Source organism: Rattus norvegicus, chromosome 9 (genome assembly GCF_021556685.1).
Source record: "Rattus norvegicus strain SHRSP/BbbUtx chromosome 9, alternate assembly SHRSP_T2T, whole genome shotgun sequence".
NCBI classification, from domain to species: domain Eukaryota; kingdom Metazoa; phylum Chordata; class Mammalia; order Rodentia; family Muridae; genus Rattus; species Rattus norvegicus.
This window is the reverse complement of record NC_141542.1, coordinates 32,518,483-32,546,409: the sequence shown is the minus strand read 5'-3', so window position 1 is coordinate 32,546,409 and position 27,927 is coordinate 32,518,483. Positions and strand designations below refer to the sequence as shown.

Genomic DNA, 27,927 nt, shown 5'->3' with positions numbered 1-27,927 from the left:
ATTAACAAATGCTATATGAATAGCATCTACTTTGATTAGAGCTTTTTCCAACCTTGGAACATGAGGAAATAATTAAAATTATATAATTAAATAATTATATAAAATTATATAAAATTAATAACTAAAATAATAAAAAAAAGCAAATCTAAATGAAAAAAATTATAAACAGACTATCAAAATAATGTCCCTCTCAGATACAGAGAAGGTTGAGATACTGACGGCAGTGGTTTCTCTATTCCTTCCTATAAGGAAACAGAAATCCAGAGACATGAAGGGCTAGACCACAGTGTCTGTGTTCTGTTCTGTTAAAAGAAAAATACAGACTGCAAGTGTGTGGTGGTGGGGGGTCCTCAGATTTCAGGGTCAGACTTCCTTCGATGTTCACTAGCTGGCACTCAGTAACAGCACCTGTTTGTCTGCCAACCGTTATGAAGAAGAGTTTTGGTTTAATCCAGGAAAAAGAGAATGGTCTTCTTACCAAATATTTGGTTTCTGTTTTTGTTTCATTTGGAGATACGGTCTTTCATGTAGCCCAGGCTGGCCTCGAACCAATCAAATAGTCCAGATGACCTTGAACCCACCTTCCAAGAACTAAGATTACAGGTACGTGCCACAATACCACGTCAAAACCCATATTTGAATCATCAAATATTAAAAATATGCATTTTCCCCATGAGAGGTCTTACAGAAATGTTTTTTTGTTTGTGGAGAGAAAAAAAGTATAACTTTCTCAATCGCAAATAAATGTAGCTAAGAATCTGAAACTTAAATAATAAAAATTTTCATTTAAATCTTCAATTTGTTTCTTTTTTAAATTAACAAGATGAAAAAGAGAGATATTTCAGACCCATATGGCATCTATCTATTCTTAAAATAATGATAGCAAGACTAATATACATTATGTTAGCAATATATAACTTTATTATATATTCATATCATATTGTGTTAGCAATAAACAGTTTTTCTTGGGTACCAGTAGCTAAAATAAATAAACAAGACAAACGAATAAATAAGCAACCAAACAAAGAAAGCTATTAATGAAGGCTGTGATTCACGTACAACCAAAGTACCTACCCAGTCCTAACCCTGAAGAATTATAATCCAACAGGGCCTGGAGTTTTAAAAAACATTTACTATTCCCAGGGTTGGAGAAATGGCCTAGTGGTTAAGAGCACTGGCTGCTCCTCCAGAAGGTTTGGGTTTAATTCTCAGCACCAACGTGGCAGCTCGTAACCATCTCTAATTCTAGGGGATTCAATGCCCTCTCCTGGCCTCTTTAGGAACCACATGCAATGGAACACGGACAAACATCCAGGCGAAACACACGCAAAAGTAAAATAAAAAGATTTAAAAACCCTTATTATGTCTAACTAAAATAAGACTTAAGAGATGCTATCCCTTTAATTAGATACACTTGTTAATTTGCTTATAAAGGTCAGAGCACATTATAACCATAATCTATGCATTATAGCTATGCGTGGATTTTTAAAAAGTAAAAAAGCATTATTTGACTAGGAAAACTGAGGAAGCAGAATTAAAGAAAAATGCCTAGAGTTATGAAGATTGGGCTGCAGGGCTGAGAAGCCCACAGAGTTCCACTGTAGGAGGGTGAGAAAGTTACAGACAGGATTTTTCTGATGTGTTTACTTTGGAGAAGGACCTAGAACATTCCAATGGGTACCAAGTGGGTACCAAGAGGCCAAGTTCGCATGGGAGTAGTGTGGCTATGTGTCTGAGACACGACAAGCATCCAGACCATGAGGAGTCTTAGTGTTCAAGTCCATTTCAGCCTAAACGTTGTGCTGTAAGCAACGCAGATATACTGAGAACTACGGGACAAAACGACGACATCATCATCAACAACGACACATTAGGAGATGACTCAGAATCTCACACAGGGGCGTTGTGCAGCCGATGTAAGGGTTCTGCTTGGGTACCTCATTAGTGTGCAGCGTTACGGTCCACTGTAAGATAAATAATTACCAGGGTCTTTGTGTTGTGCAGCATGGGCAACCTTTCCCTGGGCTTCAGTTTCCAAACCAAGGAACATCGTGCCTATGTCCCAGTTCCCAGCCCCCAAAAGAAGAAAGCTGGAGCCAATTTTTCACAGTCGAGTTTGCATGTAATTGTTTGACTTCATTGTTACTTAGTCATACACATTAGAAAACATAGAAAAAAACCCAAAATTTCCCCAAAGCGAACACTTGGGGACTTAAGCACATAATATAGGCTACATATATATATATATATATATATTTAGCAACTCAATTGCGGGTCAATGAATGCAACAGACAGGTGGGAAACCCGAAGAGGTGCAGGGATCAAACTCCACCTTCAGTAAGTAGAAAAGCGAGACGGGTCCGCACGTGGAGAGGTCTTTAAAGGTGTGCTTCTTCCTCCTTTGCAATGGCAGTGATTCTCCATCCGCTCATTCAGGCAGCACCGAGGATGCTGCTTGTACACACAAGTGAGCAATCTATCCATCATGACAGCTACTTGGTTGGCTCTCAGATCCACCTTGGGCCCGAGTGCTCACAGTTTCTCTAGTAATAGCCCCAGACGTTACCTTCAAGCTGTAGCCATTCATCCCCAAATGCCCTGTGTCTGAGGCTGGGGGAGCAGGTGTGTAGGTGACTCTGGAGAAACCCTTGTAGAAAGAGGGAAAAGGACCCGATTCGAAGACTGGAGGGATTATCATGACCCGCGGATGGTGAACTCTTGCCATACTTCAGGCAGGGATGGATTAGATTCACAATGATTAACACTCGGGCTTCTGGAAGTTTTGGCTTGGCATCTGAGCTCTCTAGCTCTCACTGCCCTCTCCTCTCCGTAACAGAGAGATATAGATGGAGACCCGAGGGAGTGAGTTTGCTCCCAAAACATCCCCGGAGAGCTGGGTGACTGTATGAGGTGCTTGCTAAGGACACCCTGGGAGCTGAATCGCAGGCAAGTATGTTGTGGTTCCCTTGGTTATGCTTCTCAGAGCTACGGACAAATGTGGGTTGTAATGGGATGGGTTACGCAGCAAGCGTTCTGCTCCCGCTGGCAGACTGTGGCCATCAGAGGATATCACTAGGCTCTAGCATGCATGAAGGAGTGGTAGCCAATAAGAGCACCCGCAAAAGCAGACCCAGCAGCGAGGAGCCTCTCGCCCTGCCATCCAACACCACTTCAAGTTGCCTCTCATGTCTTTCCGTCCTCCTTGCGTGAAAAGGTAAAGCGACTTCTTTGAGCACTAGGAAAATTCAAGATGTTTATTCGTGACTTCTCGTTTGCCTCCCTGAAGATTACAGTGCGTGCGCTCTGCTGGCCGAAAAGCAGTTGTCAGACTGCAACAATACATACTGGCGCAGAAGTTAAACGTTCCCTAAGCGCAACAGTCTTCCGCATCGCTGACGTCTATCCGGGTCTCAGATGCTGGCTCCCTCTGGCAACTCATCTAAGGCAGATGCTCCTGCACAGATCAGCGGCTCAGAGTCCAAACCTCCTGGCCCAAGGTCAAAGTGGTCTGGGTTTCCCTTCTTTAGCAGACGCCTCGGCTGTGTCTCAGTGGTTGGTCTCGTGAGACTGGACCAGACAGATTGCTCTTAGATAAAAGGAGGAGTCAGAGAGAACTCCGGTTTCCAGAGAGGGATAAAGTGTTGCCCCCTGCAAATCGCAGTCTCTGTGGAGTAAAGTATCTTCCTAAAGAGGTAGAAATGATAGGGGCCTGTGTTGCTCTTGCTCAGTGACAAGGAGCACTCTAGCTTTAGGGGCTTAGAATGGACTGACTCCACTCAGCTGTCTGATTTTTTCATAAGTAAGCCAGAACACCATTGACCAAGGGGTCTGAAAGATTAACCAAAGAGGTTAGTGCACATCTCAAAGCGATGATAGACTCTACACAGACATCTCTGAGCGACAGTCATTTTCAATCCACTTGTAAGAACCAAACCAGACAAAGCAGAAAAAAACCCCACCAACATCTTAATAGTTTACCTTTGAAACTTATAAAGCATTTTCCTGTCATATTGGCCACAGATTTCTCTAAGAACAACTTACAAAAAAAAAAAAAAAACAATTCTTATCTCCCTGAGTCCGCTGCCCACTGACACAGTGTGGTGCCGGACCACACTGCTCTTTCTATGGATCGTTTTTGGCTAAAAGGCTACAGCCTGGGATGCCTTGACTTCTGTACTAAGCGTCTGTCTAATTAGATGCTTAAGATGCGAGGAAGATATAGATAAGTCTTTAAGATCTGGGTCGTAAAAATCTCGGTCCCAGATGTATTGCGATCTGCATAAACAAACTCACACGAAAGAGAAAAAGGAAGCCCATCTTAGAATGGCTTGACCTTAATCTGAAAGGATCTACCCACAGGAAGTAGAAAGGATGTGGTCTGAAATAAGTGATGAACACTAGGAAGTAGGGATTACCAGGGAAAGGGTGCTTGGATCAAGTCCCTCTCTAGTTTGGTTCTGATTGGTGACTAGAGAGGATTTCCATTCTAGAGCAGAGAGTTAAACTTAACTAGTTCGAATCTAAATTGGATCTGCTAACTGTGCTTGGGAAGGGATGCTGCCTGCACTGGGAAATACTGAACACGTTACACTGGCAGGCTAAGAACGCACTACGTAGTGGTTAGCTGATCCACACACACTTGGCTGAGATAAACACAAAGCCGTGAATGTGCCACATCCCTGTGTCATCAGAATGGATCGGTCAAGGAGGCAACTGCAGAGAGGCCTGGGAGGGGGGAGTCCTGTTTAAGAAGGACCCTGCAGCAGCTCTACTGGTGGGCTCTCCAACTGAATGTGTTATTAAAGGTTCAAAACCACAGGGGCTGGGTGAGGAAACTCTATGCCTCCTCTGTTTAGGGACTTTCTTAGTGATGGGGAGTATGGCGGGGTTTAGTTAAATGAGCTCAAGAGAGAGAGAGAGAGAGAGAGAGAGAGAGAGGGGAGGGGAGAGGGAGAGAGAGAGAGAGAAAGGAGAAAGAGAGAACATTTAGCTAAAGACTGTGTGGGGAGTTAATGGGTGGGATTGACTGAGCCTCTGAACCCTGTCATTGGCCATGCTGTCTGTGCTTTCTGAGTTCCCCATCAGCACAGTTGAGACTTTTTAAATAATCCAAGTGCGCCTGGTCCCATGTTGCTGCCTCAGGTTTGTCTCAAGCCTACCGCAGGCCTTTCTCATTTTTATTTCTGCAGAGCTAGCTACTGAAAAGCCCTCATAACTTCACAGTCCTAAATCTTTAGTTTTAAGTTTACAAAAGAAGCTCTTCCGGCTGTGATGCTTAGCAAGTGACCTTCTGATGCTGACCTGGGCCCACGTAGGGCTTGCACTTCTGAAGAACATGCTGGCCTGGAGGCGCCCGGCTCCTGCGTCATTTATCAAACATGTTTGTGTGAATATACCAGGCATGTTATAATTATCAGCTCCAGTGAAGCCAGCCAGGTGCCTGCAGGTTCTTATGAGGCAGGTGTCTGGGTTCGATCATGCGTAGCAACAACCAACAGGACAGCCATACACACCGTGGTGATGCCTGCTTGATGATGCTTTAGTCACTGATCCATCCCCTTTGCCCCTCCTCCTGATGGGAGGAGTCTGCAGGGCGCACCTGTCCCTGGCTCCTCCCTGCAAAGAGCTCTCTACTTCCTGGCCACTTGGTCCTGCCAGGGTGTTCTGCCTCACCAGCCAACAAAAGCAATTGAGTCAGCTGACCACAGTCTGAAACCTCGGAAACCCGAAGACCAAATAAACCCTTCTGTCTTCTTTCAGGTTGTGTTGTCAGGTGTTGGGTATTTGGTTGCAGCAACAGAAGGCTGACTGACACACTTTATATCAGGTGTTGCTATGGGCTGTGGCTTTCTGTTTGTTCTTATTATAGCCATCTACTGTCCCATCTGTACGTTCTTATACTCCCTGTATCTCCAGCCCTATTTCCCCTACATTAGATTCTAGTACTGATCCAATTCTGATATTAACACAGTCTTCTGCATATCTCTCTCCTAAACTTTCTGTACCAAAAACTATATTTATTTAATCTACATTTCTTGCCCTGCAAATATGCCCATCTGTACAAACTGTTGTCAGCGCCCGTTGTTCAGGTCCTGGCTTTTCTTCTCCTTATCTTCTCTGGCCGTTCAGCTACCCTCATCCAGTCAGGCTCCTATGCCCCAAACACCTGTTAAAAGGTATCCTCTTCCTCACTGCCAGACTCCCCTCTGCACCACCATTATGTTTATTGATCACTCCAGGCCTTTTTCTAACACAAGAAGGACAGAATAATCTAGAAGTACATAACTGGCCAAGCCACAGCGCACCGCAATGTGCACGGTTCACCCTGCCTATCTACTTTCTGCCTATCTGACTCGCCTTTTGCCTTGTTTGTCTGCATATTGGCCAGCTGCACCTTCCATACTCCCTGCCCTTGGGCTCTCAGTACACTTCCACCCATCTCCAGAGAACGTTTATTTTTGTTGTTGTTGTTTTGTTTCTTTGGTTTTTTTTTTGTTTTTTGTTTTGTTTTGTTTTATCATCTTGCCTCGCTAAGCCCTATTCAGGCTTCAAGTCTCTCCTAGGGAGAGACCTTCAGGATTATCCAGTTTAGGCTGTACCTACCCGCTGTGTATCTCCAAAGCACTACAAAGTCTTCTTGTGACAGTCACCATTTATAGTTTCTTATGTGTGTGTGTGTGTGTGTGTGTGTGTGTGTGTGCGTGCGCACACGCGTTATTATGTTGATTTCTGATTGAATGTCTAGCCCCATAACTCATCCACATTTTCAAGTATTTATAAGCACTCACAAAAGAACCGTGCTGTGAATGACAGCTCCCGCATGGCTAACTCTGTCTAGTACACTGCAGTAAATGGCAGAAGCACAGTGGGCCATAGCACTCTTCTAAAGCAGGTCTCTCTGCTAATCAAACCTGGATAACTTTGTCATCAAAGCAAGTTCAGAAGCAGCAACATTTCCTAGAAGTTCTGAAATCTCTCTATTCATCCCAACCTGGGTTGTTTTAGCTAAGAAGACTACTAACAGCTTTATAGCACTTGAACAAAAAAATCTGTCTTTATCTACTTATGCAATAGATTATCAAGCTGTTTATTAATTAGTGTGACAGGGTCACTTAGCCTTAGTCTGTCAAGAAAGGAAACATGATTCTAAGAAAGGGTTGAAAGAAAAAGAAACCCCTACAGTAAAGATTTTTAAAAGGAAGGTGGATGGGCCTCTCGTGTGGCCACACATCAGAGAGGAGGATGAAAAATACCTGCAAAGTACAAGTAAGTGAAATATAAAGAAAACAAAGGAAGAAACAGAACCTCCCCGTCTTTACCATTCTCAGCCAGGAGGGTAGAAAGCCTTTATACAGGCTCAGGAAGCCTTCTCCTTGAACAGCCTGGATCACGCAGTCAGTTGATGACTTATACAAAAGCCCTCTGGAAGGAGAAAGAGACCTTTGTCACATCCCCTCCTGTGTAAACAGAGGTGTAAATAACGTGTCTTCAGAGCGCCGTTCTGAGCTCAATGCTTTCTGTATCCATGCTCCATTGGCATGATACATAAGCATCTTCAGTTCCTCACAGGCATTTCCTGCTGACTCTCTCCCATCAGCCCCTCTGTCCTCCCTAGAGTTCATTCCGCAAGACCTCCTCCAAAGAGAGCACGCCACTTTATACCGCATTGAGTTCTGTTACCTGAAAGGCACACGCTTTGAACAGAGTGGCCTGTAAATTCTCAGCAGAGTGATTTCAAAGCTTTCAAAATGCTTTTGAAAACAATAAAGTCACAATAACTATTCTGTGTCTAAATAATATGGCTGTTAGCTCAATTCCCCAAAGGCGTAGTATATTTGCATCAGACAAAGAAAATAATTCCACATGAACAATAGCCTCAAAGAGGAAACCTTGAATACATCTCTATCGCATAGACCTTTAGAAGACGGCATCTTTTAAACACCAACACCGCTGCAGACATTCCAGCATGTGGGCATAAGGGCTTTACCTACCTTCCTTGTTTGTCTCGAGGTTGGTTCATTATTCGGCTTTTGATGACATCGGCTGGTGTTCCCAGAATAGAAGCCACCAGTCCAGAACACAAACTGTAGACACAAATAAATAAAATTTAAAGAGAATATTCGAAATTGTAAGAAAAGGCATTTGATATTCAAAGAGAAAGGAACACTAAATATTCTTTGAGATTAAAATTAATGCTTAGTTCAGGAAGGGAGAAAACTCTAAAGCAGGGCCAGCCAGCAGATATGTGCCTCCTGCTGCCAGGCTTCTTTTGATGCAGGGAACAGGAGATATGATTCTTTCCTTTGAGATAGCTTGGGAAGTAAGGTGCTTGTCAGAAAGCTTGATGGTCCTGAAAGTCGTCCTCTGACCTCCACATGCATGCTGTGGCATGTACACACAGTCACACGTCACAGAACACATCCTCTCCCTCTCCTTCCCCCTCCCTCCCTTCCTCCTTCCCTCTCTGTCTTTGTCTCTGTCTCTGTCTCTGTCTCTGTCTCTCTCTCTCTCTCTCTCTCTCTCACACACACACACACACACACACACACACACACACACACCACCACCACCACCACCACCACCACCACCACCAAGAACAAAAAGAAATGTTTAAGAAGATCCTGTTCTGGAGGTGTCTAAACTACTTAGGGAGAGGCCGAGAAAAAACAGATAGCTTCAGGTAGAGACCAGTGCCAGGAAAAAATTAAAATGGGCAAATGTGATAGATATTAACTGAGTGGCAGGCAGGTAGGGACAGGCACTGGGGGGTAACTGAGTCATCTGTCAGCCCAGATATGGAGGCAGGGACAAAGAGTGGCATGTCCAAAAACCATATTCTTATGTGTGTGTGGAAGGGAGTGTGTATTTGTAATACCATCAACCTGAGAATATTAATACTATATCACACATCACATATCTAGGGTTACCTCAGTAGCAGAGGGTGATTGAAGCTTTGTGTTTTGTTTGTTTGTTTGTTTATTTGCTTTTTTATTTAGAAACAAAACCAGGAGCCAGACAAAACATCACTGGGATGTGAAGGGGAGCGGATACCGAAATGCTACCCATTCTAATGGAGCCCGTGAAAATGGAGCCCGTCAAAGAGAAGGAACAGCAGAAGAGCCAAACTCCCTCAAACCCTCATGTCTCATCTGCTTCCTCTGCGCCTCTTCCCTTTGCTTTGCTGGTGTCGTTGTTTCTGTTGTTTCTGAGTCTTCTGACCCCTGAAATGACCGAGTCTTCTATCACCTCACTTACTGTTCTCCACTTTCAGTGTCCAGTTCTCCCAGTTGGGGAGTGCCCTGGGCAGGGTGGCTGCAAGGTGGAAACTGGGACAATCAGCCCAGAAGGCCACACACATATCTGCTGGATTGAGTTAAGGAGAAACTGCCCCCGGGGCAGTCCCATCGGGTATGAAAGTTTGCTGAGTTTAATCTGAGATGTGCTGTGATTTTATCGGCCCCTTCACATTTTAATTGCCACGAACTTGAAGAAAATGACACTTTGAGGACATAGCATTATCCTTCCCTCATCACGATGGCTTGACATTCTTGCCCAAAAGATTCCCAAGGTTCGAATTTATGACAACAATTCAAGACAAGGCCAGATATGTCCAGAGAGATGACGCAGGGGTTAAGAGCTCTTTGCAGCTCTTGCAGAGGACTGGACCGTGGTTCCCAGAACCTATCACTCCAGCTCAAGGGGATAATAACTCTCTAGGCTTCAGGGGCCACCTAGACTCTCACCCATATCCCCGCACACAGACCCAAATGTGTACACATAATTAAAAATAAAATTAAATCTTGAAAACGAACAGGAATGGAAAATTAGAAAAGCCCAGACAGCCGCCTACCTGGATAAGCCGTGAGTGGCGATATTGTCTTCAAGTGCTGTGTTCAATACCAGGTAGTGCTTCACTGTGTCGTAAGTGGTTAAATCTGGCAAAGGAGAAAGGGTTGACTGTTCATTCACTCAACAGTGACTGTCTTTTGTGTCAAAATTATGCCAGGCTTGGGGGTGGACCGTGTGCCAGAATGAAAGGCGCCGTTCTTGCTTGCAAGCAGAGGCAGGCAAAGCTATAAACGGTAGGAAAGAAATGGGCACTCACTGCGTCGAGTTATGCTTGTGTTACCCTCTGCAACTTTTGGTCTTTGGACTGAGAAATTCCTGCCTGAGCCGAGGTCAGATTAGTCAAGACCCTGGCAGTTATAATCAACAGATCTGGACGGCTGTTTTACATTAAGCTTGTTGTATATTTTTCTAAGGCCAATAGAAAGCTATTGAAAGGTTTGTTAAAAAGGAGAGTTGTGCCACAATGCTGGGGTTTAATGAGGATAACCCATGCTGAAGTACAGGCAAACGAATGGTGAGCGTGGGCAGACGTGCCCGAGGGCAGAGACGGGACGAGACCGATACTTTCGTAGACTTGGGGGGGAGAGTCATTGGTAAAATGAGACGTTTATTCTGCTCCCTCGTGGCAGATGCAACAAGCCAAACAAACTACCGGCGGGCTGGCTGTCAGTGGGTTTTAAATAAGTACTCTGCAAACAAGCAGGAAGAGGGAAGGGATCCAGAAGAACAGACAGCGGATGGGTTTTAAAGTTTGGCTGAAACGGGAGGTCTCTGGCTAAAATGACACCAGAGACCCAAAGGAAGCATGGAGGGGGGGGGGATGAGCATTTAGAGGGCCGAGAGGAAGAGCTCTAGATGACAGGAAAGCATTTGCTGTGAGGCAGGAGCCGTCTTGGGTTGTGGATGACTATGCAGAAAGCTGCGGCTGGTGGAGCTGAGCACCCAAGTGGGGACAGGAGAACGGCAGGCCTGCGCTGGCCCAGGTGACTCAGGAGAGGGTCAGAGGTCAGGCTGCTCGAAGACCAGAGGACTGGATGTGAGGCCACCATGCTAATCCCAGTAAGAGATGACACTGGCTTGACCGGGGTGTTGAGGAGCCCTGCTCAGCTTCTGGATAAATTCCGAGAGCAGAAATGGCCAGAAATAGGCAGCAGATTGAAGGCAGAAAGAAAGGAAAGGTGAAGGCCGGGTTCAAAGTGTGGACAATTTAAAGGGAAGAGCTGTTATTTTTGAGATAAAGATGGAAACAGACAGCTTTTATTTATTTGTTTTTTAAACAGGGCAACAGTGGTGGTCACCTTTGTAAAGCCAGTTCAGGGACAGCCAGGGACAGTGGGACCAGTGGCTATGTGGTCCTAGGAAGGGGTCTAGTGGCTATGGAGGATGCAATAAGTCACATGTGAATCAGCTCCAGTGACCAGGAAAAGACAGAATTAATCCCTCAGCGGCTAACAGACACAGAGAAGGACGGAGTTCGTACCCATGTAACAGGACAGACTCGGGTATTTTGAGACAAAAGTGGAGAGGAAAGTGGTTTGATAACGAAGTGTGGTTTAGGCACATTCGAAGTGATACTCTAGAGACAGCCAAAGGAAGCAACTGGAACTCGGGTGGGTTGTGGCTCTGAGAAAACCTTGAAGGAACAAATTGAGATTTCCTGGGGGGTGGGGATGGGGAATTACCTCCCGATGAGACACAGCAGACAGACATGGAGTGACAGAGAAAACAGATCTACTCCGGTCCACATAAGTGACCTGTTACTAGCACTCTCATAAACGTTATGTATTGATTCCCGAACATCATATCATCCATCTTAGAAAGGATCCTTTCACTGACTAAGCCCTGAGCACTGGATGAGTCAGTATGAAGGGGGTGGGGGGATGGGGAGCCAAAAACAATCTACAGTCATTGCCTTGGGGGCTCACCAGGTAGTCAAAGATACAGAGGCACACTAGAGGCCAAGGGCAGTAATCACCTCAGAGAACTCACGACCAGCTCCGGCTCTGGGGAGGGCCTGAGAGAGCTTAAGGACCAATACACGGGCAGAGACAATGGTTTAGCTGTGTATTAAAGGGATGTGTGGATGAAAATTCATCACAAGACAGGACAAAACCTCGAGCAGAGAGGTGGGGAACAGTTTTGTAGACGTGGGGTGTGTGGTCTCTCAGCTCCTGGGGGCGTGGTCTCTCAGCTCCTGGGGGCGTGGCCTCTCAGCTCACGGGGCGTGGCCTCTCAGCTCACGGGGGTGTGGCCTCTCAGCTCACCGGGTGGTAGGGGTGGGGGTGGGGTGTGGGGGGTGTGTGGCTTTCTGCAGTGCTCCTTCAGGCAGACAAGATGAACTGCTCAGGAAGCTAGCTGAAAGCTTTTGGCCAGTTTTGCAGCATGTTCCAAAATTTCCACTTTGTTATCTAATGGGAAGCCCGCAGAAGGTGATAAGAACACGCACAGCATGTTGGGTCAGTGATTTAGATAAATCTCTCTGGAGAGCTACGCTTGCTGTACAACTCTGAGGATGGGGGAAGAGCCAGTCAGATGGCTGTGGCAGAGGTCAGGCTGGGAGTCTGATGGTGTGGCCTGTTGGATGGTCACTGGGGATACTGAAGTAGCAGGGATTTGAGTGGGTGTAGGGAGGTGGGTTTAAGATGATTCTGGAAGATGGGGGTAGCTGGTAGCTGTGCCATCTACGTTTCAAGGACGCTGTGGATATGCACACGAAATGACCATTCTCAGAGAGGCGACTCTAGGAAGCCAGGAACACATCTTTCATTTCTTCACCCCAAATTCTGTATTCTTAACAAAACAGGCACGCTGCTTCTTTGCTGCTCACTGTTGCTTGTGACCTTTCCTATATGCTAATTCCCATGAAGATTTCATGCTCATTTTAGCAAATACGCATGGCTGGCATTACGGTAACAATGGTGTGGACATATCCATTGTCTGTCTAAAACACAGACACTGCCAATGTCAAAGACTACCTGTCTAGCAGTGGGATGGCCATTAGCTCCATGATGCTATGAAATTTTATATGTTCTAGAGTTCAAAGTTATAAATAAATAATGTATCTTCATAGGGACTGCTATATGTAACTTCTCAGTAAAGATATCTGTCAACATAAATGTCAACATATTTATATTGTCATTTGTCAACATAATTATAATTTAATTTTAAAATGTTTTCCCTTTTATATAATAGCATAACTTGTAACTTCACTAGCATTACTGTATTAATAGCATTTCTTAAATAAGAACATTTGTCTGACATGACTTAATCTTTTTTTTTTTGACATAGGTATAACTTTATGATTCAGACTGGCCTTGAACTCATGATCCTCTCAGCTCAGCCTTCCAAAATAGGGGGTTTTTAGTCTTTTCTAGCTTCCTTGATGTATAACTGACCAATTGAAACTTCATGGTTATGGTGAAACTGAGAAGTGAAGAGAAGAGATGCATTGTGGGAGAGAGGAATGTTCCTATTTCCAGGCTGCAGGCCACGTCCACCAGGAACATTTCCAATGGAACGGACTGAGCCTCAGGCGGGGAGAACTGGGCATCTGTGCAGAGTGACTGCCCAACTGTTACACATTTCATTTTTCATCTCAAAGGACGATCTCAACCAGAGTAGGCAGCCTTAGAAATGACTCTTTCTTTTTTTCTTTACAGGAACAGTTTTTCTCTCTGGTCCTTTTCATACATCACCATCTGAGGTGGAAATGCACCAGTTACCGTACTAAAACAATACCTTCCACATACCCTGATACCAGTGCTCACAACTGGGAGATCACGGCTTAGACATCCAAGAAGTTGTTACCTCCCATGTTCACAAGTGCTGCTCTCTGAATATTGGGTATCCAGCCTGCCCAAAGCCCACGGATTCCTCCTTCAGCTAAGATTTTTGCAAACGCGTGATGTACTCCCCGGAATCTAAGAAAGATGACAAAGACCTGTTATTCCATGTGTTCTTGTGTTTGGAAGGCAGATGTGTAAATTTCCCCTTCAGGTGATACTTGTAACGGGACCTTTGGCCACTTTGTGCTTCTGTTTTTCTGTCACCCTTCTCCACCTGTTTACTTCTTCCTTTCCAACCCCCTATCACTGGGTAGGAGAGAAGAAAAGGATAGAGGGAAAAGGAGGTGACATTAAACTGTTTCCTGCTGATTAGGGGCGTTGAGTTCCTTGGGGCAAGTTTGATCTTTGCTGTCAGGATATCTAATTTCTTCTCCTCTCTTTACACAGAACTATTTAACAAACTGCAACAAACTTCATCCAACCATCAACCAGTCAACCCATCCCTTCTACCGGGGCTCTAGCATTCATATATCCTCTGAGAAGTCCCCAGAATTCCAAGTGCTACAGGCTCGCAAAAACTGTCTGAAGCTGGTAAAATCATGACTCTGCTAGAGTGTGAGGCAAATCAGTCAGCTCCCGAGTCTAGCTTGAAGCAGCCCCGTATCCCACACCTCAGATTAAAATTTAAAAAACCCAAAATATTCTTATAATATTTCTGTGTTTTTAAAGAAGCCAAAATTCTCACTTCTGATACTGTCAGAACATGGACACAGGAATGATATATGAGGAATCATGCCTTGGGGAGCTGGCAGTGAGGAAGGATCCAGGAGAAAGGGCACGTTTTGTTTCTCCATTGTCCTTGGATGTGATTTTGTGCCTCCTGCGACAAATCTTTGCATTCAACCTACAAGACATGTCATGTCTGTTCTTATTGGATATTGGAACACAGCTCTAGAACCCGGTCTGGTGCAAGGATCTCTGAATGCTGTCCTTCATGCACTGTGAATCTGGGCGTGGCCTTCTGCCTTGCTTCCATGGTTTCCCAGATACAATCTATGGTAGGTGCCAGGGAAGTGTGCTTAAACTGATCTGTGTTGAGAAAGTTCTGGGAAAGGGCTGCTCTGTAATCTGTAGTATGAGCTTCCTGGTATATGTTTCTCTAAACTCAAATGACTTTCCATGGATCATTGCTGTCTTTGTTATATTTGTGTGTAAGAGCACACTGAAACTGAAGTACTGATGTCTGCAGCTATAGACTGCAGTCCGCCCCACTCTTTAAGGTTCTCAGACCCAAGGTCTCATGGACAGATCTGTACAGGATGACAAAAGTCAATAAATACAATTCGGAATGAAATAATACTTATTCAGAATCGCTATAAATTAAAAGATTATAAAAGTTTCATTTCTAGATAACTGCATAACTTGTTAAAAGGTCAACTTTTGGTTCAAACATTTCTCCTTAAAAAAGCGGTCTATTCATTTTATGTGTATGAGCAGTTTGTCTGCATGTATGTAAGGGCAGCACACGCCTGGGGCCCCTGGAGGCCAGAAGGGAGCACTGGACTCCACGGGAACTGGAGCTACTGGTGGTTGTGAACCATCATTTGGGACCAGACACTGAGCATGCGCCTTCTGCAAGAGCAGCCAGTGCTCCTAACTGCCGAAGCGTCTCTCTGGCCATTTCCCTTTCTGTCTTCATTCTTTCTCCTTTTCTAGTCTTCAGTCTTGCTATTCATTTAGCACAGGCTGGCCTCTTGCCTCAACCTCCAGAATACTAGGATTACAGGTGTGTGCTGCTATGCCTGACACGATTTAAACATTTTTAATGGGTGGCACCATAAATTCTGTCATGATCTTCTCTTCTTAGTCTAGTAAAATGATCAATATATCACTTTCGGTATTTTATATCGCTCACTCTTATATCAAGTACAGAAGGAAGAAATAGCTGTTAGCCTTCATTTTACTGGTGACTCAGGGACACATATATTCAAACAATACTGAAAAGCCAGTGACTTGAGGCAGGGGTGTCGCTCAGTGATAGATCACTTCCCTAACATGCCCAAGCGCCCCAGGGTTTGATCCTTAACAACATCAAACGAAACAAAGAAACCCAAGCCCAGCAAACACTGACTCTCTGTAACATCATCAAACAAAACAAAGAAACCCAAGCCCAGCAAACACTGACTCTCACGAATACTCCTCTATCAGCTTGGGCTGGAGAGATGGCTCCGTGCTTAAGAAGAGCATTGGCTGCTCTTCCAGAGGCCCTGGGTTCAGTTTACCACCCACTAGGCAGCTCACCACAGTCTTTAACTCCAGTGTCAGGGGATCCAATGTCCTTCTCTGGCTCCCTCCACACGTGGTGCACAGACTCACATGCAGGCAAAACACCCATGCACATAACATAATGATAATGATAATAAACAGAAAATTAAAAATCTTTTATCTCGTGAGCAAGATGACGTTCTAGGTTAGAGAACAGAAAAGACAATCTGAGAAGTCTTAAAATTAAATGATACAATCCTTGGGAGAATTACCATCCTGTCTTGATTTCGCTCTTACTTCTGTATGCAGGTGTAAACCGAGGCCGAATCTGAACTTGAGACAATACCAGTGTCTGCTAGGGAAGAAACATCCAGGCTTATGCGGACCCTGGGGATGTGGACTGGAATTCCCTGCTGTTCACTTCCTAGACGCATGGCTTTCCTATAGGCATTGACGTTTCTGAACCTCACCAAAGGACAACGTACTACCATTTTGACATGCAAAATCACTCTGTGCTTTAGCTGTGTAGGTGCTCATGGTTCTGGGATTCTCTCTCTCTCTCTCTCTCTCTCTCTCTCTCTCTCTCTCTCTCTCTCCTTTATTCCTCTCTCCCTTCCTTCATTTCCCTCTCTCCTTCCTTCCATCCTCCTCTTCCTCCACCTTCTCTTTTACAATGGCATCAACCAGAACTTGTCAACCTTAGGGACAAAAGAAAGTCAAGCAGCCAACGTAAAAAACCAAACCCAACTAGAGCCCAGCTGGCTGCTTTTCCTTCTCCCGACAAACAAAGTTCTTTTGCTGAGTCACGGGTATTAGATGCTAGAAAAGTATCAGGATCGGCCCTGGGAAACTACAGCCCACTTGCTAAGTTAGAGTGCGGTCTCTTGGCCCAGTGTGCACCCCACACACTTTTTAAAGTCTGGAGGGGACCTAGGCTACAGCAGGGAAGGCTAGAGAGGGCATGAGAGCAGCACTCAATGGTGACCAGCCAAGGAAGGGACCAGCCAAGGAAAGGACCAGCCGTCCTCATTCAAGTATAGTTCAGCTAGAGCCAGTGTTCCCAGGAGCAGATGTCCTCAGGGTCAGTTCAACTCTGTGCAGGGCTTTCCCTCTTTCCTGGGAGGCTTCACCTCTTTCCTGGGAAGGGTCCATCTGACAGAGCTCACCCTTTCCCAGTAGAAACAGGCTACAAGAAATTATTCTTTCTATATTCTTGTCAAGAGGAAAACGGAGATTCTCCAAGACGGTAGTGTTAACCACCAAGAATCCCCTTTAAAAATGAAGATACAGAGACTGGGTGGTAAGTGACTTCCAGGATAGCAGCCCTAGTGACAAAGTTAGGGCTCATACCAGGGCACATGATTCATTCTCTTTCCCCCTTTCCCTTCCCCTCCCATCTCCCCCTCCCCCTCTTCTCTCTCCATTTGAAACATAGTATCACTTATAGACCAGGCTAGCCTTGAGTTCACTATACTCCTGGTTGGCCTCATACCCTCAGCAATTCTGCCCAGCCTCCCATGCACTGAGCTGACAGACCTGAACTGCAATGCCCTGCTTTCTAAATTCTTTATGACAGCTTGGAAGGGGGTGGGGCTAGCCTGTCTTTTATTAGGAGGAGGAGCAAAGAGTTAGCAACACATGTAGTTTGTCTGATGAAGATGTGTCAGATGCCCAACATGTCATTGTGTACGAGGACAATTGGGGCTCTCACCTCCTCACAAATGTAACTTCAAAGGAAAAGAATTAGTGTTATTTCCTTTCGTAAAGATTAGGTTACAAACCTATGAGTGCCTGAGGTAAATGTCCAAGAAACAGGTGGCTGGAAACGGGAAGGGAAAGCATCAGTTTCCTGAGTGACTCACCTCAAGGGTTTCCCTTCCAGTCTACGTTTCCCTTCCATTTGCATCTGGACCTTCACGAGGTCAGTGGGGTTGGCTAAAAACTGTCCGATGACGCCAGCCATCATCCCTCCAATGACGGACTTCCTAGTTGCACAAAAGGAGATAGTTTGTTTCATTTTTTTTTTTTTTTACGAATTGCCGCTAGTTTCACAGATTGTGTAAGTGAACCACACCAGGCTTGTATAGGCCCTGGGTAGAAGGTTAAAGGACGGACACATAAGAGAGAAAAGCAGTTTGACTGTTTACTGGTGGGCCGGTCCAGGGATCAATAGGACTTACAGGGAAAATCTAAAACTCTCCCATTTGAATCCAAAGGAAAGGAAAATGGCTTCCTAAGTGTGGACGTTTGCAGCGACTATTTCTCTACAGCCAGCATCTCCTGCAGGGTAACGAAACAGCAGAGAAGCAGTCAGCCCAGGATGCAGGGGCTGGGAAAGCATAATTTTAACCCAAGACTGCACTGGTTTTCCAGATGACAGGCTTGACAGCATTCTCTCTTCGTTTCACGGACTGCAGCTCCTCTCCTCTCAGCTTCTATGGTGAGCAGGACTCAACCATAACAATTACAGAGCTGCGTCTCCAAGTCACACGTTGCATGTGAGTGTGTGTTATAAATGGCTCTATTATTTTACACTTCACGACAGTTTAAAGGGAGCTTGAATCAATCTCTCCGTTTAAATTAATGCTCCTTTCCCATGTGTTTGTAGTGAACACTTACACTTCTTTTGGGAGCTGGGTCTCTAGACACCTTTTCCTTAATTTTCCAGGGTGCTAGATTTTTTTCTTTAAAGTTGTTCTGATGGTGCCAGATGCATGTTTATGATGAAATACTTTAATATATTCTCTCTCTCTCTCTCTCTCTCTCTCTCTCTCTGTGTGTGTGTGTGTGTGTGTGTGTGTGCATGTACGCACACAAGCATGTGCTCACAGCATTCACACATAGTGCATGAGCGGGGCTAGAAGAAGGCTTGGGCTCTCTTGGAGCCGGAGTTACAGGCGGATATGAACTGCGCAATATGGGTGCTGAGAACTGAACTCTGGTCCTCTAGAACAGGAAGTGCTCTTAACTGCTGAGCATCTCTCCAGCCCCTACGAACTCTTCTCTACATTTCTGCTATAAATTTTAGATTTTAAATCAGCAGGCACTTGTACATGGTCTCATCCAGTCCTACGGAAACAGAAGCCTAAAGGTGGGCATCGCCTCTGCAGCAGAGAGACTTGAAGGTGGAAAGGGGAAGGCAGTTTGTCTGAGACACTCATTAAGGGAGTAGAAAGGGACCCAAACCCCTCTCCGACTTAAAAGCCCAGAGCTTTTCGAAAGGAAGAAAAATACACAGGGCTGTACTGACAGGTTCCTTCTGATGGTACGAAGCTACTATGGTTCTTAAAAAAAATATTTTGAGTTGAGTGTGTACATGTGTGTGAGAGAGAGGGAGAGGGAAAGAAATAGAGAGAGACACGGGAGGTGGGGGAGAGAGAGAGACAGACAGAGAGAGAGAGAGAGACAGAGAGAGAGAGACAGAGAGAGAGACAGACAGAGACAGAGACAGAGAGAGAGAGAGAAAGACAGACAGAGAGAGAGAGAGAGAGAGACAGAGACAGAGACAGAGACAGAGAGAGAGAGAGAGAATCAGAAGGGAACTTCTGGTAACCATTTCTCTCTTTCCAGCATTTAAGTCCCCAAGATTAATTCAGGTCATCAGTCTTGGCAGCAGCCGCCATCTCTTTAGCTCACTACTGTGGTCTTAATAAGCAGCGTCATGGCGGAAATAGGAGTCATTGGCATTAACGACATGTTAGTGTTCCGTAGAAGTCAAGCGTCAGCTCTATACATGTTGACTGGGACCTCAGCCTGCACTTGCAGCCAAGGCTACAGGGATGGGAGAACACACCCGGTGTGCAGAAAAGAGAGAACAAAACTCCTCAACATTCAAGGGTAAAACAGCTCGTCTCCCAGCATGGGGTCCTCCCCTGTGAAACACCCATGGCTATGGTTTGTTTGGTCCTTGTCTTGGACCTTAGCTACTGACTTCCATGCCCATGTAAGAAGGAAAACCAAAGAGGGACAAAGGACAGGGACAAAGCACAGTGTCCAGGAAGTTAAGGGGTTCAGAGGCACCTAAGCACCCGGATAACGAGGTTTGATCTACAGTTCATCGAATGCAGTCAACATTCTTACATCTTGGGAATGGAGGGCATTAGCTTAGGGGTTCAAATCCCACAACTGTTAACGCTCTTTTCTAAACTTCTACATTTACAAGCTAAAAACAAAAGAAAGAAAAAAATATAAAAGTGGGAAGAAAAATCACAATAGAAAGAAAACTAAGTGGCAACCTACTTCAGGGAATTCGATGCTTGGAACATAAAACCGTTTGCTAAGCATGCTTTGGAAGAGCTGGCAAACTGTATCTTCCTTTCGGCGTCTTCCTTCTGTTATAAAAAGTGTCCAAACAACACCAAACAAGTTCCCGCAGGAAGTCCACTGTCCTTTATAGAACTGTGAAATCCACCTCCAGCTATTTTTTTCTTACGGAAATTTCAAGTAATTTATAAGGGGGGCTATGATAACCTCTGACTGAAAACAGTAAGTTCCCCAGAGTAGAAGGTGGCAAACTTTACTCTTAGGGATTTATTAATTAGGACTGAACTGATACAAAAAAAAAATGGGAGCCATGGTTTGCTTCCTGGACACAGGCTTTAAAAACTGGACCACAGGGGTTGGGGATTTAGCTCAGTGGTAGAGCGCTTGCTTAGCAAGCACAAGGCCCTGGGTTCGGTCCTCAGCTCCAGAAAAAAAAACAAAAAACAAACAAACAAACGAACGAACAAAAAACACCCAAAGGCAAAAAACTGGACCACATAAAAGTTTCTAATAATATAAAAGCCAGAACCTGAAAGAAAAAAAAGAAAAGAAAAAGAAAAGCACAAAGAAAACATGAATTAATCACAGTTAGCTCCCCTCTAGAGACTCTAGAGAGAGATGCTGGTTTGCTTATTCTTGGGAGACATTTTTCTGAGAGAATATATTTTCATTCAGAAAACTAAATATTTTTTGATGAATGGAAACTAAATAAAAGGCACGCAGGCAGTGCGTTAAGATGTAAGCCTTTAAAGTCTTTCATCAGCTACCCGGCACCTTGAATTAACCAAAGCATTTGTGCAACTGAGATTGGTGTCTTTTAATTATAATCACAAAAGCATACAATAATGAGATGATTTAACATGTTACTCTCTCTCCTCCCTCTCTACACACACACACACACACACACACACACACACACACACACACACACACACACATATATTTTTTAAACGGACCGGCTATAATAAAAATCGTGTGCTGGCTAGTCTTGTATCAGCTTGACACATCCTAGAGTCATTGAGAAGAGGGCTCCTTAATTGAGAAGATGCTCCCATTGGATTGGTCCACAGGCAAGTCTGTGGGGCATTTTCTTGACGAATATCTGATGTTTTGAGGGGGCCCATCGCATGGTGGGTAGGACCGCCCCTGGGCAGAGGGTCCTCCTGAGCAAGCCATGGGCAGCAAGCAGGCTGGACAAGAATAAGCTGCCTGACTCTGTAGCCTCTGCTTCAGTTCCTGCCTCCAGGTTCCTGTCTGAGCTCCTATGCTGATGACCCTCTGTGATGGACTGGGATTGTAAGTGAAAAACAAAAACAAAAGCCTTTCCTCCTCAGGTTACATCTGTGCATGATGTTTTAACACCACAATAGAAAGCTAATTAAGGCGATGACAATCAAAAAAGGCAGCTCCAAGAGAAGATGCTCCAATAGAATTATTTTTATTATTAACATTTGTTTTTGAGACAGGCTGCCTGTAACAGAGGCTGGCCTCAAACTCTCCTATCTTCCTGCCCCTGTTTCTCAAGGGCTGGAGTTATAGGCATGTACCCTCCCCACAGCCTTTGAACTCATTAAAATGATTAAATAAATAACATATGAGAACAGTGCACACGTACACCTCTATGATGTCTGTATGTAATATGTAAAGGAATTTCTATTATTGATTATGTCTGTTACCAGAAGCAGTTTTAGCAGAAATGGATAATTTTACATATAATAGAATCAATAAAGCCTTTGGGGTCACAACATCTTGTTTTCAAAGCTAAGCTTACCAGAGGGGATAATGTTCATCTTCACTTTTGCCAAACACAACTTCCCGGAGATGTTCGTAGGTGACCATCCGACCTCCAGAGTACACTGTGTGGAACAGACCACAGAAACGGAGATTCAGTCCCTTGTCTAAGGAAGGAGCTTTCTGACCTGACCTCATCCATCTTCCAAAGGAAGAATCCTCATTTCTTGTCTGATCACCCCTTCTCTGCTTCGATTAGTCTCTTTAAGGACTCAATAGGTTTTTTTCAGAAAGTTGCTCTTTGACCTTTCTCTCAGTGTCCTCGTCCCACACTGCATGTTCTGACACAGCAGTTATCAAATTCTTTAGCAATTAGATCTCGATCTTCCCTTCAGAGCTTCTCCACACAGGTTCTGAGTGCTTGCTTGCTTATTTGTTTGTTTGTTTGTTTATTTATTTATTTATTTTTGACAGACATTAATTCACTAAGCGTGAGTCCATTTAGTTAACTTACACACAACTTGAGGTTTTAAGGGTCTCTGAGTTACGTAACTTGAAGTGAGGCTAGGGAAGAAGAGATCTACAGTTGCCTTCTTGTTTCGGTTCTGACCATCTTGAGAACCACCATTGTGGTGGCTTGAATAGGAATGGCCCCCACAGACTCATGTGTTTGAATGCTTGGCCCATAGGGAGTGGCACTATTAGGAGGTGTGGCCTTGTTGGAGTAGGTGTAGCATTGTTGGAGGAAGTGTGTCACTGTGGAGGTGGGCTTTGAGGTGGACCTAGTGTGGCAGTCTCCTGCTGCCTGCAGATCAAGATGTAGAACTCTCAGCACCTTCTCTATGCCTGCCTGCATGCCGCCATGCTTCCCGCCATGACAATAATGGACTAAACCTCTGAAACTGTAAGCCAGCCCCAATGAAGTGTTTGTCTTTCTGAAGCGCTGCGGTCACGGTGTCTCTTCATAGCAATAAAATCCTGAGACAACCACAGAAAAAGGAGGTGAAAGAGAGGGGGAAACAGCCTCATAAAAGAGCTCTGTGAGTTGATTTTAACTCAAACACGTAGCTCTGGGGCTTGGTGTATGAAGGATATCTCTTTGGGTCAGCATCTGTAACTGCGCTGGGGAATCCAGGAACAGCTCTCCTCTTTCAGGTTTACAGCACACAAGAAAGATCTTAGTCGAAGGACAACAAACTGGCTAACACCATGGAGAAAAGTCAAAGCACAGAACGAAAACAGGGTCCAAAAGAGAAACCTTTTAAAAGGGGCAAAGCGGCACCATTAAAATCAGTCCACGGTGCCCATGTGAGAGATTGTCTTGATATTTCAGGCAGTTTGACTTGGTATATCGTAAAAATAAATACAAATTGGCGAATACAGTGCAAGTTTGTGTGCATAATTCTGACCCCTTTAAAAACCATGCGCTAACTTGCTCACAGAGTGGAATGTTAACAACGGTAAATCCGAACATAAGAACCAATGCTCTCTGGGCCAAGGAAACAGCTGGGAGGTGGGAGGGGCAGAGGGCTACACTTATCCGTGTCTCTCTGGAACCAACTTCACGGTCTCCTCTCTACAAGCTAACACAGCAACGACACCCATTTCTGTGAGTGCTTCCTTGAAAGCACGGTTGGAAATGTTTCGTTTTTCTCTGTGACAGTGACCACATACAAGTGACCCACACAAGTAGTCCACCTGGGGACAGAGTCAAAGGCAAGTTCACCGGTGCTCCTCTGCCACACCACCAACCACTGCTACGATCTAGTGCCACAGCTGGATGAAGCACGGCTCCTTACCCTCCGCTGTGTCAGCTTAGCTGGTCTTCGATGTACAGGGCAAGGGTAAATATGTTTTACTTTCAAAGACCGTGAAAATAGTTGGCTGAAAGCTCATTCGGAACTTTCCATTTCAAACCAACTTTAATTCACTGTATTTGAGGCTCCTAAATAAGGGGAAAGGACGTAAATCATTCGCCTGCCTGTCTTGTACCATTAAAGAACTGACAGGGAAACGTTTCAAACATACCGCCAAGTAGAAACATTTATGACTCCTTTTACGTCAGGATCCCTTAAGTGATGACACTTGTTGAATTATCTTTCTCTTTTCATGGGTGTGTGTGTGTGTGTAGTGAGGATGGTGTGTAACTCTGCCCGCACACGTGTAGAACCATATCAGCGTGTGGATATGCAAGCACGTGCAGAGGCCGGAAGTTGAGACCAGTCGTCTTCCTCTATCACTTTCCAAGTTATATATTGCTCACCACTTCCAGCTAGCCTAGGTGGCCATCTAGTCCCAAGGATCTCCCAGGCAATTCCCAGGGTGTTGCAGAATATGGAAGTTAAATACTTCCAAATGCTAGTCTAAGAAACTCAGGGCAGTAACTCCTTAGTAACACTTGAAAAGGTTTTCTTCTACTGATTTATTGTATCAGTGGGGATGGGGTGGGGTGGGGGGAGTAATGCCTTTGCTGGATTTTGGATACAGCAAAGAGCAAAGAATACAGAACCCATAACAAACTTACCAGCTAGAATCAAGATAAATACCTACGTGTCTGTAAATGGCGGGCGTCACTCCTTGCCACAACTTTAGGAAGCCTTCCTCCTGGACAATCCCCAGGGCCGTGCGCATCATGCCCCTGTAAGGGGCGGATTCCATCGCACCATCTCCCAGCTTAGCAAGGGCAGCTTCTCCTTGCATCTGGAGTCGGGTTTTTGTGAGATCGAGGGGAAAGGTTGCTAATGAAATAGAAAACAGACGAAGGGGAGGAAACCCCCCAAAACATTCAGACAAGCCAACAAAACCCTCTAAAATCATAGGATTAGCATTCCCCCAAGATCTGGAGAGACTGGAGTAGGAGAATATAGCAGCATCAGCTAGGGAACCTGTGGAAAACACACACTTCTGAACCCATCCCCACACACTCTGACCGCATAGATTGACAATGTGGAAAGTACATTCTCTTGTCTTCCCAAATCTAAGACTCCTTGCCCCAATGTGTCCCCAGATACAAAGCCAAAGCAAAACAATTCCACAAAAGTAGGCTGACCCTGGATCTCTTTTATCATCAACATGTGAAACCACTTGAATTTTCCCAATCCAAAACAGTATCTCGTTCTGTCTCTTTGACCACAGCCACTATCATTTGAGATCCAATACAAATTTAGAACGAACTTGAAGCAGAATTCTGTGATTTCATAGGTTCTTCTTCCATGAGAATGAACCACAGAACGGACGATTGAGATGCAGAAGACGAAATGAAGTTGGAATGCCTTCTGTATACAGGGGTAGCAAATTTCTTCAAACTGAGGCAAATATCCCATTTTTTTTCTGAACTGAGAAGTTTCGTACATGGCCTATTCAAGAGTTCTTTTTGAGTATCAACTTTAGTTAACTGGAAAATTTGTATGTTGAATATGTTGAATTCGAGACGGTATATTTTGATCTGAAAGGCTATTTTAGCTACCTGACCCATAAGACACTTCATACACACAGTGTCCTGAATAACTCTTGAGAGAGATATGGAGTCAAGCTCATGAACATTGCTCACAGTATATAAAAAGTTGTCAGTGACCACTGCCTGATCCATACTCCGTGAATACCTTTTCTAAGACGAGAGAGAGATATTACATATATCCATTAGATTCTGAAAAAGTTAGTAACTGACCAATAATGTCCCTAAACAGATGTCAGATGTGACAGATGTTACCTTATCTTGTGTCTATGTATCTGTCTGTCTGTCTATCTATCATCTATCATCTGTCTATCATCTGTCTGTCTATATCTATATCTATCATCTATGTATCTGTCTGTCTATCTACCATCTGTCTATCTATATCTATCATCTATTTATCATCTATCTATCACCTGTCATTTAATATATTATCTACCATCTGCCTGCCTGTCTGTCTGTCTATCTATCTATCTATCTATCTATCTATCTATCTATCATCTATCCATATATCATCTATCTATGTATCTATCATCTATCTATGTATCTATCTATCATCTATGTATGTATGTATGTATGTATGTATCTATCTATCTATCTAGTGTATATATCTTAAAAAGACCCCAGTGGGATATATATATATATATATATATATATATATATATATATATATATCTTTAAAAGTGTCTTATCAACATGTGAAACTAAACAGAGTATGAAGAAGTAGTAGCCTCAAATTCTGCTTCTCAAAATACATCTTTTGTTTCATTTTTATTTCAGTTAATTCATGGTTGAGGCCCTCATGCTCCAGTGTGTACTTCCCTTTACCAATTCACTTTGATTCCTTGGCCTTTGATCCCTATTCTTCACCCAATTCTCTCCAACACATCTCCCAAGAGTGTTTCCGCACAAGCCACTGAGCTTCAGGGACCATTAATGTGGCTCATCCCTCAGCTGACACATTTTAGATGTCTTTAGACGCTGGTGAATTTTATTTTGGACAATCAATGATTTTTTTAAAAAAAGTTCTGTTAACTTTGATTAGAAAGAAGACAAATAGCTGGGCTAAAGGGCACAAAGGGAAGAGTGTAAAGGGCAAAGCAGTAGGCAGTGTGCTGGCTATACTAGGTATAAAAAGAAACAGACCTCCGATAGAGAGGGCTGAGTAACGTTTTCAATGACTAATGCACCAGAGACATTCTCCTTTCTTTCTTGTTTTAATGGACAAGAAAATGTAAGGGTAATCTGAAATAGCTTCACAGAGACCACAGGTTGTACAAAAACCTCCCTGCCCCCTTCCTGGGGGGGGAAAAAAAAACACTCACCATCTGCTCCAGCCATGGTATCGTAATCCACTCTGAGTGGTTTGTTTGTTTGTTTATTTATTTATTTATTTTTGTTGTTGTTGTTTGTTTCTTTGGCCTCCCTTCGGCAGATGGATCTTGTTGTTTGTTTGTTTGTTTTTTTTTCTATGATGTTCTTGTGACACACAGAAATAGCTTCTCTGCAACAGGCAGCAGCTGCAAATGTCTTTCTCAGCATGTGCCCCCACCAGCCTGGAAGAAGGCCACACTGGGGTCTTTGCCACCGTATATCCAGGACCCACTACTACATCAATGCAATTGTAATAATGCCCCAATTAATAGCTGCCCTTGCCTTGCATTTACCACATAAAAATATTATTTCTCAGGGTTCCCCTTATAGGTAAACATGGTATATAGGCTCAGAGAAATGATGTGGCTGATTGATTTTAAGCAGATGTTCCAGAGGAATGGTTAACAATTGGACGTCCCACAAGGTAGGTCCTCCCCGCCCTCCCCCGCCCCCAACACACACACACACACACACACACACACACACACACACACACACACACACACACACACACACATTCCATAACTCGAATCTTAAAAGACTCTGAGGCTGCATAAGACTATAAACCATAAAAAAAGGTCCCAGGGAGGATGAAGGAAAAAAAAAAAAACAAACCTGTGAACAAATGGATTATGGTTCTAAAAAGGTCATCCTTATGAAAGGGGAAATGTTTCCTAGAGAGGTATAGGGCTCATGAAGAGCCCAAGAGTACTCACTCAGGCAAAAGGTAACATCCCTGGGGATGGAAAGACAAGGACCCTGGACACCTCCAATCCATGCTTCTCCTGAAGCTGGCCTACTGGGCACCTGACCACATCCTTGCGAGGTCCAACCTCTGAAGATGCTCCAGCCTGGAGTGAGGCTGCCCGCCCATCCCTCCCCCAGCACGATGCCGCGGCCACTCGCTGGGGAGGCCGAGGCGGGGGCGGCCGGTACCTAGCTCGGCCACGGTTGCGGCGCAGCCGGACAGTAGGAACTTGCTGGTCCGGGGCCATCTCTGCGTGAGTGGCTGTAGCGACTCCTCCTCAGGGAAAGGCATTCAGCAGCAGGTCAGGACCAGTGGGCACCGCTAGTCGCCTGGGAACCTGCCACCCTGCCGGCGCCGCCCCTTTTCAGCCCAAGAGAGGTCAGGGAAGGACCATGTGCCTCTATTACGCTCGGCAAAGGCGCCGCCCGCCTGGTAGCTGGACCGGTCCAGCGGCTTCAGGT

General features: G+C 44.6%; 1 protein-coding gene across 8 annotated transcripts; it reads right to left on the bottom strand.

Moving 5' to 3' along the window:
- Positions 1 to 898: 898 nt before the first annotated feature.
- On the bottom strand, positions 899 to 27,927 carry Slc25a27 (solute carrier family 25, member 27). 8 transcript variants are annotated; one of them, XM_087567900.1, is made up of 11 exons: positions 27,655 to 27,803; positions 26,794 to 26,864; positions 25,200 to 25,214; positions 24,440 to 24,631; positions 21,934 to 22,018; positions 17,762 to 17,884; positions 13,657 to 13,769; positions 9,851 to 9,935; positions 7,992 to 8,084; positions 7,320 to 7,422; positions 2,101 to 3,828 (listed from the first exon to the last, which is right to left on the bottom strand). In XM_087567900.1, exons 1-11 carry the CDS (start codon positions 27,711 to 27,713, stop codon positions 3,757 to 3,759), a joined length of 1,011 nt encoding a protein of 336 aa, XP_087424026.1. In that variant the 5' UTR covers positions 27,714 to 27,803; the 3' UTR covers positions 2,101 to 3,756.

What these genes read in the sequence shown, in the direction of transcription:
- Slc25a27 (XM_087567893.1), bottom strand. Translation starts at nt 27,757, where the DNA reads ATGCCTTTCCCTGAGGAGGAGTCGCTACAGCCACTCACGCAGAGATGG. An exon ending in CGCCATTTACAGACACGTAG is followed by an intron (nt 22,019 to 24,439) that starts GTATTTATCTTG and finishes TGTTCCACACAG; the next exon opens with TGTACTCTGGAGGTCGGATG. An exon ending in CCTCGAGACAAACAAGGAAG is followed by an intron (nt 7,423 to 7,991) that starts GTAGGTAAAGCC and finishes TTCTCCTTCCAG; the next exon opens with AGGGCTTTTGTATAAGTCAT.